Source organism: Carassius carassius, chromosome 45 (assembly GCF_963082965.1).
Source record: "Carassius carassius chromosome 45, fCarCar2.1, whole genome shotgun sequence".
Taxonomy (NCBI): domain Eukaryota; kingdom Metazoa; phylum Chordata; class Actinopteri; order Cypriniformes; family Cyprinidae; genus Carassius; species Carassius carassius.
The window spans coordinates 7852425-7873442 of record NC_081799.1 but is presented as its reverse complement, the minus strand read 5'-3'; the positions used below and the strand labels follow the sequence as shown (position 1 = coordinate 7873442).

The 21018-nt window shown below is 35.2% G+C and overlaps 3 protein-coding genes across 3 annotated transcripts; 2 read left to right on the top strand and 1 right to left on the bottom strand.

Annotated features, from left to right (window-relative positions):
- The first annotated feature begins 3378 nt into the window (after nt 1-3378).
- Nucleotides 3379-4722, top strand: pmaip1 (phorbol-12-myristate-13-acetate-induced protein 1). The gene is made up of 2 exons (XM_059538749.1): nt 3379-3486; nt 3587-4722. Exons 1-2 carry the CDS (start codon nt 3474-3476, stop codon nt 3709-3711), a joined length of 138 nt encoding a protein of 45 aa, XP_059394732.1. The 5' UTR covers nt 3379-3473; the 3' UTR covers nt 3712-4722.
- Nucleotides 4723-5559: 837 nt separating this feature from the next.
- Nucleotides 5560-12459, bottom strand: golph3b (golgi phosphoprotein 3b). The gene is made up of 4 exons (XM_059538532.1): nt 12058-12459; nt 11395-11526; nt 11200-11314; nt 5560-7432 (listed from the first exon to the last, which is right to left on the bottom strand). Exons 1-4 carry the CDS (start codon nt 12268-12270, stop codon nt 7008-7010), a joined length of 885 nt encoding a protein of 294 aa, XP_059394515.1. The 5' UTR covers nt 12271-12459; the 3' UTR covers nt 5560-7007.
- A 1115-nt stretch (nt 12460-13574) lies between these two features.
- isl1b (ISL LIM homeobox 1b) lies at nt 13575-17487 on the top strand. Its single transcript, XM_059539094.1, has 6 exons — nt 13575-13719; nt 13853-14042; nt 15107-15351; nt 15612-15886; nt 16764-16892; nt 16979-17487. The coding sequence occupies exons 1-6, from the start codon at nt 13701-13703 to the stop codon at nt 17093-17095; spliced, it is 975 nt and encodes a 324-aa protein (XP_059395077.1). The 5' UTR covers nt 13575-13700; the 3' UTR covers nt 17096-17487.
- Nucleotides 17488-21018: the final 3531 nt, after the last annotated feature.

Sequence of the window (21018 nt, the reverse complement as noted above, 5' to 3'; positions counted from 1 at the left end):
ATATATATATATATATATATATGGTGGTCATAAAGGGATGGACATGGTCAGAAACAATGCTCAGGTAGGCCGTGGCATTTATACGATGCCCAATTGGCACTCTAGAAAAGTATGCCAAGAAAACCTCCCCCACACCATTACACCACCACCAGCAGCCTGCACAGTGGTAACAAGGCATGATGGATCCATGTTCTCATTCTGTTTACGCCAAATTCTGACTCTACCACATGAATGTCTCAACAGAAATCGAGACTCATCAGACCAGGCAACATTTGTCCAGTCTTCAACTGTCCAATTTTGGTGAGCTCGTGCAAATTGTAGCCTCTTTTTCCTATTTGTAGTGTAGATGAGTGGTACCCGGTGGGGTCTTCTGCTGTTGTAGCCCATCCGCCTCAAGGTTGTGTGTGTTGTGGCTTCACAAATGCTTTGCTGCATACCTCGGTTGTAACGAGTGGTTATTTCAGTCAAAGTTGCTCTTCTATCAGCTTGAATCAGTCGGCCCATTCTCCTCTGACCTCTAGCATCAACAAGGCATTTTCGCCCACAGGACTGCCGCATACTGGATGTTTTTAAATAGCTGGTTCAGGATTAAATAGCTACCAATTTGTAGGCTACCAGAGAGAAAATGTTGTCATAGTTTAGGCTACTAGCATTATCACAAAACAGAATGTGTTTTGAAAGATCTCTTGACCATAAAATTAAAGTAAATGGGGTGCAGTGTTGTTTGGACCCCAGCATTATTCGACATGAGAGAAAGTAAACGACAGATATGCCATTGTTGGTGAACTATCCTTTTGAACGTGATTTCCCAGCAGACTTGTTAAATTAACGCAGGTAATATAATGAACCTGTATAAATTGCAAATCAAATATAAATGTACCTTACTGGCCAGATTCAGATTAAATATTATTTACGAATTTACAAAAAAACGTCATATAAAGGATGAGTTTGACTGAGTTTATGTGTTATGAAACAGCGCCACCTGCGGGTCAACCTACAATTTAAACACGTGCTGCTTTCATGGCAAGCAGTGAAGCTGTTGAGCTGCAGGAACTTTTCTACTTTTCTACTACTTTAAACGTTTTCCCCAGCATGTGTCTTATTATTATGATTGATTTTTACATGATCAATACTCTTTCTGGATTCATGAGGATTTAAGTAAATTGTATGTTTTTGTCTTTATCCATAATAAACAACTTAAGTGAACTTCATACAATAAGGTCTATAGAACAATGACGTAATCAGAACAGTACTAAAATAAAAACCAAAAGCCAGCAAAAAGAAACATTTAGGCCTATATAAGGCTAAGAATTTAAAATAATGATTGACTTTTCAAAGATTTGTTTTATGTCCATCAAAGAAAAAAGATATGAATTATATTTGAGAAAGATTAACAGTAATCTGGGATCTTTACCCCAAAATTTGTATTTATGAATTAAAAATTACCCCGAATAAAAAAAAATAGGCTAAATAATCACTGTACTCGAGAATATAACAAAAAATATTAAATGTGTTTAGTTTAGTTTACCCTGGAGCACAAAACCAGTCATACGTAGCATGGGTATGTTTGTTGTAATAGCCAAAAATACACTGTATGAACAAGGATTATGAACAAAGTGGTTTTTAATTTGTCACCAGCAGTAAGAGTTTCCTCCATTGAGCAATAATAATTCCTCTGTGCTTCCCCGCCCAGTGGAGGAGACCAGAACTACATCAAATAATTCTGCTGATCATTAGTTTTATATCAATCTTCTGTTCAGGTTATTCATTTTGTATAGATTTAGTAATGTGTACATAGAATTAAGAATGCATATGTTTCTAGATTTATTTTTATTAAATCAAATTAGGTAAGATAAATCCTTTGACCTAAATTGTAGTTAACATTTTGCTCAACACTATTAGGTAATTTGTAAGTCATAATAAAATCTTTAAGCAACAAACATAGTTTTTATGATTTTCACATTCTTCCAAACATAGGCTAAATGTTATCTGCACATGTGATGATGACAATCTTTCAATGCAAATAATAATGCAAATAACAGCTCACCTCAACTAACCAAGAGACACTTCCGTCTGTCAAAACAATGAGTTGCAATGCTGGAGGCATGTCTGAACAAGTGAAACTATAAGAGGGTTACAGGAAAAGGAATGTTTTCTTGTAATAGAATTTGTATATTTGATCACCTGATGAAGATCGAAACTCCATCATGAATAAAACCACAATGATATTAGAGAATTTGAACGACAGATTAATCAATAAAATTAACTGAGTTAGAACTTGTGATAGCCCACACCTTCATTTTTCTCTTGACCTACAGATAACAATTCAATGAATGGCAGTTTTGAGATTAACTGACCTTTGTGTCACTGGAAAATAATGTTCTGATATTGTATAATGCAAAGTATCAACCTTTATTGTGTGTCTGTTTGTACATAATGGACTTGTGGACACGTCATTAATGTTTCTTTCTATTTGTGCATTAAAATTGTTGTTTTGATTTTGAAGTAAAAAGATAATTCCATCAGTAAGTTCAGATGTCTTTGCTATCCATACAGGCTAACTGATTGAAATCCTTCCGTTTGAATTCAGTTGCTGTTGCTGTTGACATATAGGCTAAAATATGGACAATTAAATATGTAGGCCTATATTAATATGCCTGTGTATAAGTCACAGAATAATACATTTACATTTAAGATGCTTTGTCTATTATTAGTTATTCAGTTTAGTTAATGGAAATCAACAACAAATATATATATATATACATTTATATATATATATATATATATATATATATATATATATATATATATATATATATATATATATATATATATATATATATATTTAATGACATTTTACAAAATATACAAATATTATTAAGAATTTGTTAATTTAGCATTTTATTAAACTTGACCTGAGAGGTTTCTTGCCCCAAGTGGGGGTAATTAATAATTCTAATAATTTAATTAATTTAGTTCTTAGAAAATACATGTTGTGCTAAAATTAATCTCCATTTCAATTAATAACACAAAAATAAATGCACACTGGTCTTAAAGAGCATCTTCCCCCATGTTATCGCTCAGTTGTTTTTACGAAACAAGTGCCGATGTTTAACGTTACATTCAAATATTTCTGCTGTTATCGTTCTCACAGTGTCTACAGTGCAGGCTGCTGCTCGTGTAAGTAAAGGTGGTGGGTTTATCAGTTGAATTGAACAGGTTTCCTCTCAGGAAGAACTGAACAGGTAGACGCCATGTAAACAAAACATCATCTAGCGTGACGTGGACGGGAATTCTCAGAAAGTCACGATGTTTAAAACGTCACGTCACGTCACGTCACTCTATTTAACTCTGCCGCTTCTATCTATAGCTATAGTTCAGAGAAGTGCGCTCGTCGCAGTCAGGAGCACTTGTGCATTCATACGAGGAACACACTGTTGAAACACCTGAACGAGTCAACTCTTCGATCTTAGATGGCGAAGAAAGGTAAAACAAACTGACTAATCTGTTTAAAGACCAAGTTTTTTTGTAAAATAACCCAGGTGAACGATCTAATTGAATTACTCTCGGTTACTTCCTTGTACAGAGAAAGCCGCTGTCGTCGAGTGCGCGCAGGAGCTGCGGAGAATCGGAGATCTGCTCAACTGGAAATACAGGTTGCTGGAGCTCATACTAACACTCCAGAAACTACACACGGATGGGAAAAGCTGAAAAGGACAGCTTTTTGGGATGGAAAATGTCAATACCGAACCAACGTGGACCCAGCATCTCGAGAGGATTCATATCCGAAGACGAGATGTGTCGTCTAACAACAACAACAAAAGTTGAACAGGAATATAGCCTTCCAAGATGAAGACGTGGATAAGATGGTCCTTGTGGACTCACAAACACTTCTGGGCTCTTCTGAGCCACATTTATCTCTGGTCGGTTTCTCTGAGGGGTTTGAACTGTGTCAGCAGGAAGAGTTTTCTTTCTTGATGTCAAATGGTGGAGATCTTTACAAAAGGACTTCTGCTTATTCATTCTCATATATTCTCATAAGACTGTAAAATTACACATGGAGGCAAATGGATGCCCTGTTTTGTAGCCTACTTATGGAATTTATTATATATATATAGGCCTAGCCTAATAAATTGCAATTTTCAATTTCAGACTTGGAAACATGACCCCGTTTAGCTATAAAAATGACCTGGAGACATATTTGGGTTATATATGTAATGTGTTTGGTTTTGCTTTTTTGTGGAAAAACTGAAAAACACTTTGAATTTGTTTGCAGGTGTCACTTACTTGATATTTCAAAAGTAATGCAGTGACTTACTTGTGCAAATTCTATTTAGGGACCACTCTTTATTTTTTTCTGAGGACCTGCAGTTGCATTTAGATTCTTTTTTTGTTTTTGAACGATCCCCAATGTGCAAATTCTAAGAGTTGCCTGTTTTAAAGGAGTATTTTTATAAGCCATTTCAATTAATATATTTAAATATAAAGGTAAAGTTTGGGGCACAATTTGTCCAGGTGTAATATATAGGCTATTTATGTGTAAATCTATAATACTTATAGGCAACACTTTTTAAGTGATCACAATGTAAATGTTTCTACTGTAAAACTCAATTTATTGTCAAAGCAAATGAAATGTTTAACACTGTTCTGAGTAATGTTTATGGTGTTTTCTGAAACTAATTCAATATAATCAAGACTACAAAATAAACTGCTTGTAAGTTGCATTTGTGTGATTTGTCCCTTAATTTTTTGATTTATTAGAAAGTTAAACACAACTAGTCTGACTCTTAAACAATACCCATGAGAAGTTTTTTTTTTTTTTTTTAATTCAGTTTTATTTAGTAAATCAAGAACAGCATAAGCAACGTAGTCGTAGACTAACCGGACTAAACTTAACCGGTTCTGATCAGTGAATCAAAAACCCTGAGCACAAACTACTTCAGTGTTTGTATTGATGGTAAATTTGGTGAAATTTATTATTATTATTATTATTTTTACAATTTATAATAAAACTAGCTGCATATACAAAATATGATAGTAGACCTAAAGTATGATTACGATAGGTTATTAAATTTAAAGCAGCTTCATGATTATTATATAAAGCTAATTGTACACATCTGCATTGTACATATGCTGTATAAAGCATTTTTGTTCCATTTTTTCATTGGATATAAACTCCCTGCGCCCCCCGGAAAACCCCCAAATTCGCCATCTTGAAGACATCTGTCGTTTTAATAATACGATCTTCACAAGAGGACAAGAGCGCATAATAAAACTTCACTGAACTGAATCCGTCGGAGCCATTTCTGATTCAACAATCAACTCATTTTAATGAAACAGGTGAACTTGCAGTTCAATCTTATCTGAACTGCTCATATATGATGAGTGAGAGAGAGAGGTCATGGACAATTTACTCAGGTGTGCAGATAATGCCACATTTATACCATGTTCTCAGTACAACAAATGAGGATTGACTTTATTATAACTCAGTCACAGCACTGAAAACTCTAAATCAACAAGAAAACATCTATGACACACAGAGGAGGAGGACATCTAATATTTATATACCTTCCAGGCACTTAAAGATATTCTTTATTATATGGTAAAAAGCAGATGTACAAATCAGGGCATCTATTTCACACCATCTCTACTTTTACAGCTCATGAATTGTTTACTAACAGTAAATCATCATGTCGAACACCTGCTTGCGTACACAAGAAGGGCATATCCCTTCCCTGTGCTTTACCTGTCCTCTTTCAGAACAAGAGACAACCAAAAACATGACAAACGACTTGGAAATATTGCTAACGAACAACAATAAAAATGATTAAAAACAGTATAAAAATTGGAAATATAGCGAGCGGAGAGATTATGACATGAAGAAAGCCATATATATGTGACAAGACAGCTACATCAATGCAGTGATCACTATGAAAAGGCCTCGGGAGTGCAAGCCTTTCTTAAAGTTGGGGCTCTGCTAGTGTTTGACTGGCCTTTTGCATGAAATGAATGAATCTGTGAGGCAACTTAAACCCAGACGTTTGATTTAAGGTGTATTTATGAACTCAATGCTTCCTTGACCTGTCTGTGGTGTATTTGAGTACAAAACCAGAGCCATTCGTTGTCAGAATGAACTGTGGATCTTGTATTGGAGAGATGAACCAGATTTGATCAGCCAAACAAAGAACAAAAAGGCTGAGAGTAATATAACATTTCCTATCAAGCAATAGTCAGTTCATACACAGGCCGATGTAAATCGCCAAGCAAAAAAAAAAAATATATATATCACACATTAGAACATTTTATTCTTCGAGCATTTCTGGAAAGAAGACTTGCAAGGAAGCAGGGACGTGTATCTTTAAAGCACTGACGATAAACCGATGCTTGCTTTTCAGTCTTTTGAAATGTGAAATAGTTTATTTTCTCTCAACTCAAGACCTATTTCAGGTAGCAGAAGTTAATAGAACATTTACTGCTGATTATGCAAATACAACCCAAACAGGACCTTTTCATGTAACCACGACAAGGATCATCAAGCCTGTGTGTTCGGAAGAAATGGCTCCTTATTCAAAGATGCATGGAGTTCGAGATAATTGTAGAATTATACCAGGATCTTGATTAAGATTAGAGTCAAGGCCTATTTAAGTACAGACCCTTTAAAAAAACACTTCCTTCAATGCATTCATTTTTGTTCTTGTGTGAACTTTATGATCTAAGTGCATTAACTACAAGAAGCCTCACAGTGAATTGCAATCATGTAGCAACTATTGGCCATTTGAAGTAGACAGGGCAACACCTTTGTGAAGGTCAGACACAAAACTGTGACAATGAGACAAATCCATCCCTTTCCAAGTATCGTCATCATCAGCATCATCATCTCCTTCAAAATTTGTATTTCCATCATCACCATCACCAATATTAGTCCGAATCAACCAAGCTTGGAGCCAGCCGTCCGAGTCCAATGCCATGAGTACACAGTTGAGTCCCTTTCTCTCTACTCTGGATGTTCATTTGGTGAAAGCGGCCACCACCGCCCACAGCAGCTCGTTGGCTCCTGACTTGGCAGCTTCAGCCTCAGGCTCGAGATCCAGAAGCATCCGCACCCTCTTCATGGCCAGATCGTACTGGTCGTCCAGCAGAGGAGCGAAGGCGTTCTCTAGAACATCAGAGGAATGTGCCAGGAACAGCAGCGCCAGAACACGCTTATCCATCCTTTGGGGATCGTTGACCCATTTCTCCAGGACGGTCTCCTGGACCTTGCGCACCAGCCGCTGCTTGATGGTGTTGTTGGTGAGCGGGTGGGTGGTCATGTCAAAAAGCAGGAAGTTTTGCTTCTCTGTGGTGAGGACGCCCTTCTCCACCAAGTTCTTAGCCAAGCGCTCTCTCACATTTCGCAACTGGTAATGCAGCTTCAATGGATTCCAGGTTTCACCTACAGAATGTAAAAATGGCTCTTGAGATGACTAGAACAACTAGACTGACCCATTTGTAGTACTTTTTTTTTTTTTTTTTTTTACATGTGTAGCAATCTTAAATCTTACAAAATCAATGTCTTATATAAGTCAATATAGTCTTATAGAACAATCTTATACAACACCAAAAACTAAGGGTGCTTTCACACCTGGACCATTTCCCCCTTTAGCACAGTTCATTTGGACATATGTGAACATGGCAATCGTGCTCAGATCCGCGCCGAAACAACTGGTCCGAGATCACCTAAATAAGGTGGTCTCAGCTCGATTAAGAACGAACTCTGGAGTGGTTCAGTTGTAGTGAGAAAGCAATCCGATCCAATGGACCGATGAACAGGGCTATAGCCACTGTATGATGGGTAATTACGTAAGTTCCGTAAAAAGCAGTGCACAGTCCCGGTGTCCCAATGTGCATACTATTCATACTATACTGAAAATTACTAATATCACATATTGTAGAATTTAGGATGGATAGTATGCACATTGGGATGCAGGCGATATCTGTGAGTGAGCACGTCTTCGCCATTAAAATTCCAAGCGCGCCTTTTCATTTTATAATGAATAAATTAATATAATGACAGCTACAAAAAAAACATAAACCAAAACAACAACAAGCCCTCGAAGCTGTTGTCGTCCATCCTGACGGATGACAGCTAGTGGAATTTTGGAAAATAAACTGTGGAACTTTGACCAATGAGAGTGTGTGGGTTTCACTCACTTTCCTGATGAGCGTGACTGACGCGCTGCAAGCTGTCCTTACCAAGCAACGGGGTAAACAGCTGCTGGCTTGATGACGCAAGCGAACTGTGGTTCGGACTCAAATATTATAATATGAACACAGTCCTGCGGGGGCAGGGGGAGGGGGGAGCAACCGAACTCTGGTTCGGACCAGGCAAGTGAACCAAGAGTGAAAGCACCCTTAAATTCTACATGACATCAAAATCACTTTGAGGCATTCTTTCGATTTGGGCGATGCAACAAATTTCTCCTATTTTTTCAGCACTTCAACCATTTGAACCAATGAAGTGCAACAGTCGGGTTGCAGAAATAAAAACTCAAATTTTCTCTGTAGAAAATTAAGATTTGATAATTACTTAAAAACCTTAAATAGGCAAGCCTATTTTGAGCTCTGAGGATGTTAATCTCTGTATTTGTTGAAACCATCAGCCAACATTATTTCAACTTATTTTTAAAATAATCATGTTTAACAACACAATTTGTGGTGAAAAACTATTACTTGTGATTCTGTATATAAAATCCCACCAATCAGAATTGGAGTAAGCAAATTGCTCCAAAAGAGCTTGCAAGGAATGTCCAATCCCATGAAGCACTGCAAATGATGTAACTGAGACAGTCTTGAATAGTATTTATGTATTGTCATTTTTATAAATACAGGCAACAACTTTAAAGGGGAGGTCTAATGCTATTTCACGCATCCTGACTTATTTTCACTGTTAAAGAATTGGATTCTCATGCTAAACATGGCCAAAGTTTCAAAAAAACAAGTTGGACGTATATGACTGAGTATTTCTGTGATATACACTCCTTCAGGGTTCATATAGTATAGTATATATTCATTTAATGCTAAGTCAGCATCTAAGGCTATTTTCATGGAAAAGAAAATGCAAAAAATACAATACAAATACAATAAAAAACAGCAAATAAGCAAGTTATATTTTCTGCATACATTAAAAGCTGACAGAGGGGAATCTTGATGAACATGCATGGTGTAGGGTCCTCACCTTTAAGCAAAAACGCATGAGTCTGTCTTTTATGAACTATGCAACATCTAGTAAAATGTCCGGATAGATTTCATGTAATTTATTATTTATACATGTATCGCACTTTCTTGCCACTTATTTAATATATAATGATTAGTGGTTCAACGGATCACAAATCTAATGGTTCAAATCACATTACGGTTTTTGACCCATGGATCTGATCATTTTCAGATCAGCAACTAAAGAAAAAAGATTTCAATTTCACTTGCTTTCTATTTATTACATAGGGCAAAGTACTTCTTTGATACATCAGCAAATACTACTAGATTAACTAAGAATGTTTAAACATGATTAAAGAGACAAGAGAACAGCAGTAAAAATAAGAACAAATACACAAAGCACATATAAATACAACACAATATGTTACAAATAAAATATGGGTGGTAGTATTTAAATACAGAAATGTAATAATTAGGGAAAATAACACTGCAGAGTGTTCACTGTATAAATTAAACATAGATTTTTATCACAGCTGTTTTGTTGTTTGACGATCATTAATGACAGCTGCATTATTTATTGGCCGCTGTCCCTTTAAGACCTGATGCATGGATGCGATCTAATGATACATCCCTTTCCTTTCTGAGCTGTTTTCATTCACTTGAGACATAACTGACTGCATTTAAATCAATGACTGTTGAGATGGGTATTTTGTCAATTTTATGTGTATGTGTCTGTTCAGAGGATTCAGACGAGGATTCAGTTCTGTTCACATGCCGTCTGAAACGCATGTGTGCACTTCGTGTGTGTGGCTGTGCGCCTCGAGTACTGCACGTGAGTAACAAATCGAGATCCTTTTCGCCTTTTCTCTCAGGAATTGTACAAACCGAATTCCAAAAAAAAGTTGGGACGTTTTTTTAATTTTAATAAAATGAAAACTAAAGGAATTTCAAATCACATGCACATGCTTTCACTGAACGTAATCAGCATTGTTTACATTTAAGTGCATGATGAATGTAAATAATGCTCATTACCTTGATTACGTTCTGGGGTATTCTCCAAAATGACGGAAGGTAACTTAGGGAGAAGAACTGCTTAATAAATTATGTTATTATTGTTTTCTTTGCGCACAAAAAAGTATTCTCGTAGCTTCATAAAATTAGGATTGAACCCCTGATGTCACATGGACTATTTTACCAATGTCCTTGTTATGTTTCTGTGCGTTGATCATGATAATATCACTGCTGTCTATTGAGGGCCAGAGAGCTCTCGGATTCCATCAAAAATATTTTAATTTATGTTCTGAAGATGAACAAAGGTCTTACAGGTTTGGAAAGACTTGAGGGGGGGGGGTAATTAATGACAGCATTTTTATTTTTGGGAGAACTCTCTCTTTAACATGAGATTAGCTGAAACTGTGTGTGTTATGTCCCCTTTTAAATAAATAGGATTCATATTTCTCCATTGCTTTGAATTTTATTATGCCATTCGCAATGCTTCGTGGGATTTGTAGTCCTAAAGCCTAAAGAAACTCAGAAAGCCATTAAGAACACAAGCTTTTACATTTGTCTTTACAGATTTTTAAATACTTTGCTTCAAATTAGTGTCTGCAATGCAATTCCCCTTGTATCTGATCGGTTCGGGTCCATGGCCTATAAAGCTTTAATGAACACTTTACTCAAACCCCAATAGCTGTCATTTCACTCTAAAAAGCATCTCAGAAGTAGAATGGGTTGCGAACAGTGTTTCGTGTACTTAGAAAGTTTTTAAGTGCAAAAATTAAAGTTCTGTCATCATTCACAAGCTCCAAACCTTTGTGACTTCCTGCATGACACAAGTTGATATTCTGAATGTTTCAAAAGTCTTTAGTAGAACAAAAAAGTCAGCAGGGTGTAAACAAAAAACCACAGGCCTATCTTCTTTGTTTCACAGAAGAAAGTCTGTCATATGGGTTTGGAACTGTGAACTTTCCCTTCTTGTATATATATGTTGTATCATTCACAACTCACCACTTAACAACTCAATCCAGCTCTGGACTGTCTCAGGAGGCTGAGTCTCTTTAACATGTTTCAATGCCTCGTCTAGCAACATATCTCCAGTGGGGGCATCAGATTTACATATAACCTGAAGAACAAACAGGTAGAAAGAGTAAAAAAAAGTGAAGCATTTTAAAAACCAGCTGCAAAAATCACACACAAACCTACCTTTCTGGTTAGCAGGCTTTTCCTCCTCATTCCAGTTGCCTCCAGTTGCAGGCGTCCTCTTATGGCCAGTTCAATCAGCATACACCCTCTCAGTCCAGACGATATGCAATCATTCCAGAATGATGTGTAACCCTGAGCAACAAAAATGTCAATCAATTATTATTCTAAGAATAACACCAGCAGGTATCACATAAGATACCCTGCTATTATCATTAGCGTGGATATGAAAAAAAACAATGTCATAATTGAATAAATCAACGAATGTCTAAAACTTTTTACACTTAACTTTAAAGTCAATGCCACTTATGTTCTTGACTGCGTTCATTTTGTGTGACAGTTTGAAATAACTGTCCAAACATTTATAAGCCAAGTTGTTTGCAACTGTTATTATAGGGCTAAGTTGTAAAGAGTTGCACAATTCACAACCATGACAGAACACTTTACGTTACTTAAACAGCTCTACAGACTTTCCTTTCAGCCATATTTTACTATAAAACTCGACTGCGACCCTTCTAGAGGGCTAAATGGTGAAGGTCTCCAGGGCCCGCTGCTCTTAAGACACTTAATCTCTGTCGTGTTTCAGGATTTATCTAACGTAAGTCCTTCAGTTACTAGTCGCTTCCTGTCGACCACTGGACTAAAGCCACAGAAGTCTCGTCAAACCTCTCTATCCTTGAGTCCGAGCAGCAACACCTCCTCCATTAAAGTCAGACGCGTCTCTTTAGCGTCTCCCTGGTCGTCGTCATCCTCCTCTCCGCGGCGGGACTCGTGCTCATCCTCGCCGGGGCTTTTCTCCTTCTCCGCGGCGGAGGCGCTACGCGAAGCCTCGGTCCGTCTCTGCACCAGGCCCGAGTTTCTCTGCGTTAGGGAAGCCATTGTTAGCACAAACCTAAAACACCACCGTGTTAAACAGTCTTTTAATTATACATCAGCCAGAGCCGTTAATGTCTATATTCGCGCTCTTCCGTGCCCTTATAACAGTTTCATCAATACACTTTCCGTTGACGTGGATGTTTACATGCATCCGGGACGTTCCTCTTCTTCCTTATTCAATATGGCGGACATTGATGACGCAATGACGCATGTTAGGTGACGTCAACGAGATCGTTTAAGCGAGAACGCCTGCGTTTCCTGTTACTGTGGGTGACAGATTTAATTTAGAGTTGATAAATGTGGTTTAAACGACAACGTGCTGTTGTCCTCCTGGCTTTTTCTCAATAAGGTATCTGTGTATTAGGTTCAAATAAATGAAACTGTTCCTGTAAATAAATGTAGCTATAGAAAGTAATAAATTATGTGGAAACCTCAGCTGGTGGAAACCTTACTCTCTCTGAAACCAAATAATAACGTTTTAGATACGTTATTTTTAAAACCAAAAACTGACCTAAACTTTGCATGAAGTTTTGTTTTATTAACAACCTAAAGATTATGTATTATTATTATTATTATTATAGTCATAGTAAAACAAGAACGTTGCACTTATTTATTTGTGTGTGTGTGAGAGAGAGAGAACTTTCACACACTAGTCATTTATACACACATTAGATATGTTATGAATCCACAGAAAGTTTCAAAACAGGGCTAAACAATGTGCTTACGGTCATAAATCTATGGATATGTTACTGAAAATACCATTAAATATTTAAATCTATTCAGTTTCAAGAAATGAAACAGAGATGCAGTTGAAAATGAGACTAAGAATCTCACATAAATAAATAAGTTTCAAAATATACAATTTATATAATTTATTTTAGCATTAAATCTATTTAATTTCAAGAAATGTAATGAATAAATGCCCTTTATGTTCTTATTAATAATAATAAAAAGCCTGCTAATACAGCACTGTCAATATCACTGCAAGGAACACCTTCGTTAAAACACTTTATTGCAGAACTTGAGCAGATTTTAAATTGTTGCATAATTCAGATTCTATTCAAATATGCTTATAAGTGTTTTGTACCATCATTTTTCTTTAAAGTATCTTTTGTTCCCTGATATATAATTATATAAGCAATAATTCTCTATGTTATTTATTTGTTTTTATGTAGAATACAGCATTATCAGTGTTCCACATGTTACCTGGGCGTGTCCCAGTGTTAGTGGGCGGGGACTCCGCTGCGTCTATTATTCTCAGTATATACTCAAGTTCATCACTGAGCAGCTGATTGGCGCTCCTGCATTATGCGTCACATCAAATAAATAAAGAGGAGTGAGTGAGTGAGACAGACTAACATTAGTGACCCTGTAGATCGATAGTGTCTTCCTTTCTCTTTAGTGTTTAATATCAAAGAAAACGGCCTTCTGACATGGGAGATCCCCAGAACAGTAAGTTATCATCGATCAAAAGTTGAACTTAGGTATAGCATTATATGAGATGCTTGAGTAACTAGTATCTTCGTTAAATGTCACTACAATTGATAGATCAGGCATATAAATATTGTAATGTGTGTTCTCAAAGATGGTAAGCTGGGCTCCTACTGCGTGGGCTGTGGCCATCAGATCCGGGATCGCTTCATCCTGCGGGTTTCCCCAGATCTGGAGTGGCATGCGCAGTGTCTGAAGTGCGCGGAGTGCCAGCAGTCTCTGGATGAATCCTGCACCTGCTTCTTCAGAGACGGCAAGACCTTCTGTAAAAACCACTACAGCAGGTGCGTGCTGCTTTGCTTCTCAGAAGTAAGTTAGAATAAATCGAAAGGGATAATAACAAAAATAAAACTTTTTAAATGTTTAGTTTAACACTTTTACCTTTATAATAGACTACTCCGACATCCACCAAAAACCCCAGGTGGGAAAGAGAGAGCCACATGATGAATCAAAGCTTTTCCTGACCGTGTCATCCACAAATACATCATTACACTCTTAAAAATAAAGTTCTGGTTCCCAAAAAGAACCTTTCAGTGAACAGTTTTTTTTTCTTAGTGTGGAGAACATTTATTCCCCTTGGAATTATAAGGTTCTATCTGACATTTTTGTCAAAATTGAGTTATTCACATATTCTTATTCTGTGTCAACATATTTACATTATGTGATAGATTTTTTAATGTTGTGTACATTATGGGACTTTTTATTTAAAAAACAATAAGGTTCTATCTACACAGTCGAATGGAACACAAAAACTTTGAAGCTCAACATCTCAAAACTACTCGGAATGCAGATAGAACCTTATAATTCCAAGGGGACGATTTTAATAATCTAAATAACCTTTATTCACTGTAAAGAACCTTTTGTGGAATGAAAAGGTTCCATGGATGGGAAAGGTTCTCTGTGGAACCATTGATGCCAATAAATAACCTTTATTTTTAAGGATGTATGGTAACACACATGACACTTAAATAAGGCAATAAACATAAATTTAACAACATAAAATGTAACATATGAAGAAACATTTCAGTGAAAAACCAAACCAATATGAGCTTTTACTGAGAATTCTGGGAATGTAAATTGAAAGTTATATGTTCTTTTTCACTCCCATTTAACAGTATTTTACTGTCTATTAGATTTACATTATAATTTTTTTGTCTGTTTGTATGTTTTTTACATTGACAGTCATTTGCCTTAGAATTAGGATTATTATAATTAATTTATATTTCCATGTATTTTTTAAAATAGACATTGTATTATTAAGTGCAATTTTCTTCCATTAAAAAAAAATGTAGTTTGTGATCTATATAAAATGTCTCTTGGCTCTTTTCTCCTTTATATTTTCTGTCAGATTATGCACCAGTAAATGTGCAAAATGCCACAAAGCCTTCATCAGCAAGGAGTATGTCATGCGAACACGAGCAAATATTTATCACGTCCAGTGTTTTCGATGCGAGGGCTGCAATCGTCCGCTAGTCCCTGGAGATGAGTATGTTCTGCGGGACGGTCAGCTGCTCTGTACAGACCACCATGAGCTTTTCAACAAATTCAGTGGTACTTCAGATAACCAACAGAAAGAGACTGTTGATCCGTCCGGTAAGTGGAGTTTATGAAGTTCTAACACTTATGAACAATATCGAATCGCAGTTGAATTTTGTTTTGATAGTGATGATGTTTCAATGTCTTATTTTTTGGATTTGTGAAGTCAAATGTATCAACCTTTTATAACCATTTAGCACTATATTTAACTTTTTTTCAATGTTGGAAGAACAGCTGACATAATTGCAACCACATTTTTGCTATGTGTAAATGAGCAAAAAGTTTTGAGGTAAAACCTCTCATTATGTATCTGACAGAGGGCATCAGATCCACACCGTCCTGGTCTTCGATGCCGAGGAGGTCAGAGAGATCCACGCGTGTGAGGACGGTGCTCAGTGAGTCCCAGCTACACATGCTGCAGACCTGTTACAGCGCTAATCCCAGACCGGACGCCCTCATGAAGGAGCAGCTGGTGGAAATGACGGGCCTCAGTCCTCGGGTCATCCGCGTCTGGTTCCAGAACAAGCGATGCAAAGATAAGAAGAGAGGTCTGATGATGAGAAACACACAGAAGCAGCTTGAATGCTGTCTGGTAAGTGAGCTGTTACTTACCCAAAGTAACATTTACTTTTCTGGAACTTTAACTTTTAACAATTCACTTTTTATTTGAAAGGAATTACATTCTATCATGCATTTCCTCATATTAACTATTGTCCATGGCAGCTTTTCATATGCGTCTGCAAGTTTTCTTAGTGGTGTATATACTGATGTGGCTTAATAAAACATATTTTTGTCCAAATGTTTTTAAAAAGAAATCTCTTATGCTCAACCAAGGCTGCATTTATTTGATCAAAAATACAGTAACGTTTTTAATATTGTGAAATATTATTACAATTTAAATGAACAGTTTTTTTATTTGAATATAATTTAAAATGTACCTAATTTATTCCTGTGAAGATCAAAACTAATCAATTTTAAGGTTACAACAGATTTTAGTTTCAAATTAACTTTCTATTCATCAAAGAATCCTGAAAAGTTCAATCTATCACTGTTTCCACAAAAATATGAAGCAGCACAACTGTTTTCAATGCTGATAATAATAAAAAATGTTTCTTGAGCAGCAAATTAATATGTTAGAATGATTTCTGAAGGATCATGTGACACTGAAGACTGGAGTAATGATGCTAAAAATTCAGCTTATTTTTTGATTAAAGCATAGAAGTGAGTATAGGAGACTGGTGTTTAGTTGTTTAGTTTTAAAAACATTTAAAAAAAATCTTTATCCTTTCAAATTTTAACAAATGCATTACATGGATGCATTTGATTTCTTATTGTACTGAAGACAAAAGCAATAATAAATCCTGGAAAAGCAATAATAAATCCTGGACCAGAGAGCTCCTCTACACTCTAGCAGCGTCTATGGCTTGGTTAAATTGCATTAGAGAACTCAAGTGTTTCATTCCCCGAAGGTTTCAGATGATCCGCTACTGCTGGCCAGTCCAGAGCTGGACAGTGACTTGTTGATAAACCCACCCTGGAAACTACTGACAGACTTCATTCTGCAGAAGGATGCCGAACACAGATCATACCAGCGATTGGTAAATATCAAAATATCAAGATATACAAATGATGGCTTACTAACACAATTTTATACTGTTGTTCACTTGATTGATTTGGTTTTCAGCTTTCTTTATCAAAGGAAGGTCCCTGTTCCACTGGAAGAGAAGTTGTGTCAATATCAGCTCAGCTAGCAGACACACCCAGCAGCCTCACAGCAAGTCCTGCAGACATCAGTGAGTAAACTCAGCCTCTCCCACCACTGACACAGACGGTGCTGGACAGTTAACTGGGAAAATAATGAAGGTCTCCTTTATATTACACTGCCTTTTAAAAGTTTGGGGTCTGTAGGAATTGTTTTTTTTTTTTTTTGAGAGAAGTATCTTAGGCTCATAAAGGCTGCATTAATACAGTAAAAGCAGAAATATTGTGAAATATTATTACAGTTTAAAAATAACTGTTTTCTATTTGAATCTATTTTAAAATGTAATTTATTTCTGTGATTAAAGATGCATTTTCAGTATCATTACTCCAGTCTTCAGTGTCACATGATCCTTCAGAAATCGTTCTAATATGATGATTTGTTGTATTTATAACATTATAAATGTGTTTAATGTCACTTTTGATCAATTTAATGTGTCCTTAAAGAATAAAAGTATTAATTTCTATTAAAAATAAATAAATAAATAAATTTAAAAAAAAAAAAAAAATATATATATATATATATATATATAAATATATATATATATATATATATATATATATATATATATATATATATATATATATATATTTTTTTTTTTTTTTTTACTAATCCAAAACTTTTGAGTAGTAGTATATATTATTAGAATAATAGTCAATTATTGTGTTTAAAGTTCATAATCTCAGGATTTAGAGTTTGACAATGTGTTAGTGCTCTGACTAGTATTATTTTACCATGTATTTTTCAGCTAGAATGAATTGTTATTGTATTTTATTCCTCAGCATATGTAATTATAAATGGTTTTATGAAGCTGTGTGCATCGTTTTGTTCATTTGTTCAGTTTCTTACTTATGTGAATTCATGTATTTTGTTTTTGTAGAAAGTTTAACTGTTAAATTATTGTATTTATTTCTTCAAATATTATGTAATCATTTTGTAAATAAACTGGTGCTGTGTTGTTCATGTGCCATTATAGTCTAATAAATACATTATAAATATTACTTTGGTGATTATCAAGCAGTTTTTGTACTATTTTGATTTCTCTGACCAAAATTGAATCCATTGATCAGTACAAAAACATAATTTATTTAAAAATGTTAACCAAACTTAAGGACATTTTAGGACACACTGTAATTTTTTTTTCTTTCGATATTTCAAATAGAACAAAGATCAATGCAGTACAATTTACAAAAAATACTATTTACTTAACATGGAATTTATTGCCAATATATTATTTGTAAAATTTATGAATTGTACTGCATATTCTGTAGAAATAATAAGAAAGTGGCTGTTATCTGTATGCCCTATGTTTTGTCCTTAAGCAAGAAGGATTTCCATTTTTAATACTGTTCCTTGAAGGAAAAGAAAAGCAGATGTGCTGTTCTGAAGCTCATATTGCTCTGTGAAGTACCTCTCTTATGCAGGACCTGTGTTTTGAACTGAATCATGTGCCGCATAATCAAATCACTGTTTCCCCCATTTCTCCGCTGTTAAGCATGTGAGTGAACTGAAAAGATCTTGTTTGGAGATGGTGCTTTATAGCATTGGTCTGGGCTCTCAACCTTTTGTGCTCCAGATCAAATAATGAAAGAGGTGCTGCACTTCAACGGGGCAATTCATCCTCACAGAAAGAGATGAATTAATGGATCAAATCTCTGCTTTTTGCTCTCAGAGCTTTCATCTTTGCCCCTACCTATTTATTGTCAAGTTACAAAACAGAGTGAGAAATATCAAGCCTCAACCGTAATTATCTACGTCTTTGAGAAGGTTTTATTAAAATGCTAATTTTGTGAATGTGCCGCAACAAGGAAAGTACATCTAAGTGGTTGCATGAGACAGAAACATCAAGCATTTTTATTTTACTATTGATCTATTCTTTTATGAATTTTAAATAATTTTAAGAATTACATTTTGTTGTGTTTTGTGCTTTGTTGTGATTGAAGTTTTGTTTTGTGGTGTTTTGTTTCTTTTAGTGTTTTTTGTGTGTCTTGTTTGCGGTTTTGTCTCTTGTTTTTTGGTGTTTTGTTTTGTTTTATGTTTTGTTTGGTGGTGTTTAGTCTTCTGTTGTGTTGTTTTTGTGTTTTGTTTTGTTGCGATTGAAGTTTAGTGGTGTTTTGTTGTTTGTTGCAGGGCTGTTGGTTTAATGCATTAATTAATTAGTTATGAAAAAATAAGGTGATTAAAATATTTTAACAGTTAACGCACTGGCCCAGCCCTCAGACCATCATCTTACATTTCACACAAAGTTGACAATTATGACGCAAGGCAATAACTACATAAATATATCATACCAGTACTGTTTGTCCCGAATATAACGAGTAGAAATGTGAATGTATACTACAGTTCATTAAATAAGTTAATATTGTGTTATATTTTAAACACAATATTGTCTGGTTTTGATTACTTTTGCCATCAAAAACATAACCTATATAGACATAGCAGATTTACTGTGTGTCTCCGAGCACATCTGCGTTTTGAACGAACCATGTGAACCAATGATTCAAAGGTCCATTCATTAAGAGAGCCATTTACTGAATTACTTAATGAATCAGCGATTTGAACAATTTGAATGAATGACTCACAAAGACATTTTCCTCCACCTGCTAGCAGTTTTAGTTTATTATTTAGAGTATTATTTCATTTAAAAAAGGGGCAAAAAAAAAAAAACTTTAAAGGGATAGTCCGCCCAATTTAATTAAATTTTTAAAATTATGTCATCATTTATTCAAACGTGAATGACTTACTTTCTTTTGTGGAACATAAAATAAGGTATTTCAAAGATTGTAACAAAGCTGTTTTGTTTACCAGTGACTTGAACCATTGCATGAATGAAAAAAAAATGAAAAAAACCTGAGACGTTTCTCAAATTATCTTCTTTTACCCACCTTTTTCCTCGACGCAGAAGTAAACCTATGGGTGAGACTTCCATTTAATTAGGCGCTTTTGGTAAATAAAGAGGAGAATAACAATGTGTAGTAAACGGTAAAACTGTTTGCAGTATAAACCAGTGTTTTCTTAATTATGATAACAGATTAAAATAATATGATAGGAAAAAATCAATTGTCAATATCAAGCAGCCAAACAAACTGTTTTGTACAGCTTAAAATAGCTGGACGCAAATGAGACCGGAAGCTAGACCCATAGAATTTACAAATGGTGGCGCCCATTTTTACGTCAGGAAAAAGGTGGATATTTTATGTTATGTTATGTGTAATACATTTAATGTTGAATCAAATAAAATATTTCATTCTAAAACTACAATTTGTAATGTTTACTTAATACTTTCTCATTTAAAACAAAAATAGCTTTAAATAATCTTTTGGGGGTATTTTCACAGTCAAATCTAATTTGCAAATAATTATATAAATTAATTGCCACACCATGTAATTAATTACAGTAAAAAATTGTAATTGACAGACAGCCCTAGTTGGTTGTTTTGTTGTGATTTATGTTTTATTTTGTGGTGTTTAGTTGTTGTCTTTGGTGTTTTGTGGTGTTTAGTTGTTGTGCTTGGGGTTTTATTTTGTGGTGTTTAGTTGTTGTGTTTGGTGTTTTGTTTTGTGGTGTTTAGTTGTTGTGTTTGGTGTTTTATTTTGTGGTGTTTAGTTGTGTTTGGTGTATTGTTTTTGTGGTGTTTAGTTGTTGTGTTTGGTGTTTTGTTTTGTGGTGTTTAGTTGTTGTGTTTGGTGTTTTATTTTGTGGTGTTTAGTTGTGTTTGGTGTATTGTTTTTGTGGTGTTTAGTTGTTGTGTTTGGTGTTTTGTTTTGTGGTGTTTAGTTGTTGTGTTTGGTGTTTTATTTTGTGGTGTTTAGTTGTGTTTGGTGTATTGTTTTTGTGGTGTTTAGTTGTTGTGTTTGGTGTTTGTTTTTGTGGTGTTTAGTTGTTTGTGTTTGGTGTTTGTTTTTGTGTTTAGTTGTTGTGTTTTTTGTTTTGCTTTGTGGTGTTTAGTTGTTGTGTTTGGTGTT

Bases quoted from the DNA above. Each gene is read 5' to 3' on its own strand.
- golph3b (XM_059538532.1), bottom strand. From the start codon at position 12,270: ATGGCTTCCCTAACGCAGAGAAACTCGGGCCTGGTGCAGAGACGGACC. The intron at 11,315-11,394 runs GTAGGTTTGTGT...TTTGTTCTTCAG, and splicing joins AAAGCCTGCTAACCAGAAAG to GTTATATGTAAATCTGATGC. The intron at 7,433-11,199 runs GTGAGTTGTGAA...TACATTCTGTAG, and splicing joins CTGGATTGAGTTGTTAAGTG to GTGAAACCTGGAATCCATTG.
- isl1b (XM_059539094.1), top strand. The intron at 15,887-16,763 runs GTAAGTGAGCTG...CATTCCCCGAAG, and splicing joins AGCAGCTTGAATGCTGTCTG to GTTTCAGATGATCCGCTACT. The intron at 16,893-16,978 runs GTAAATATCAAA...TTTGGTTTTCAG, and splicing joins ACAGATCATACCAGCGATTG to CTTTCTTTATCAAAGGAAGG.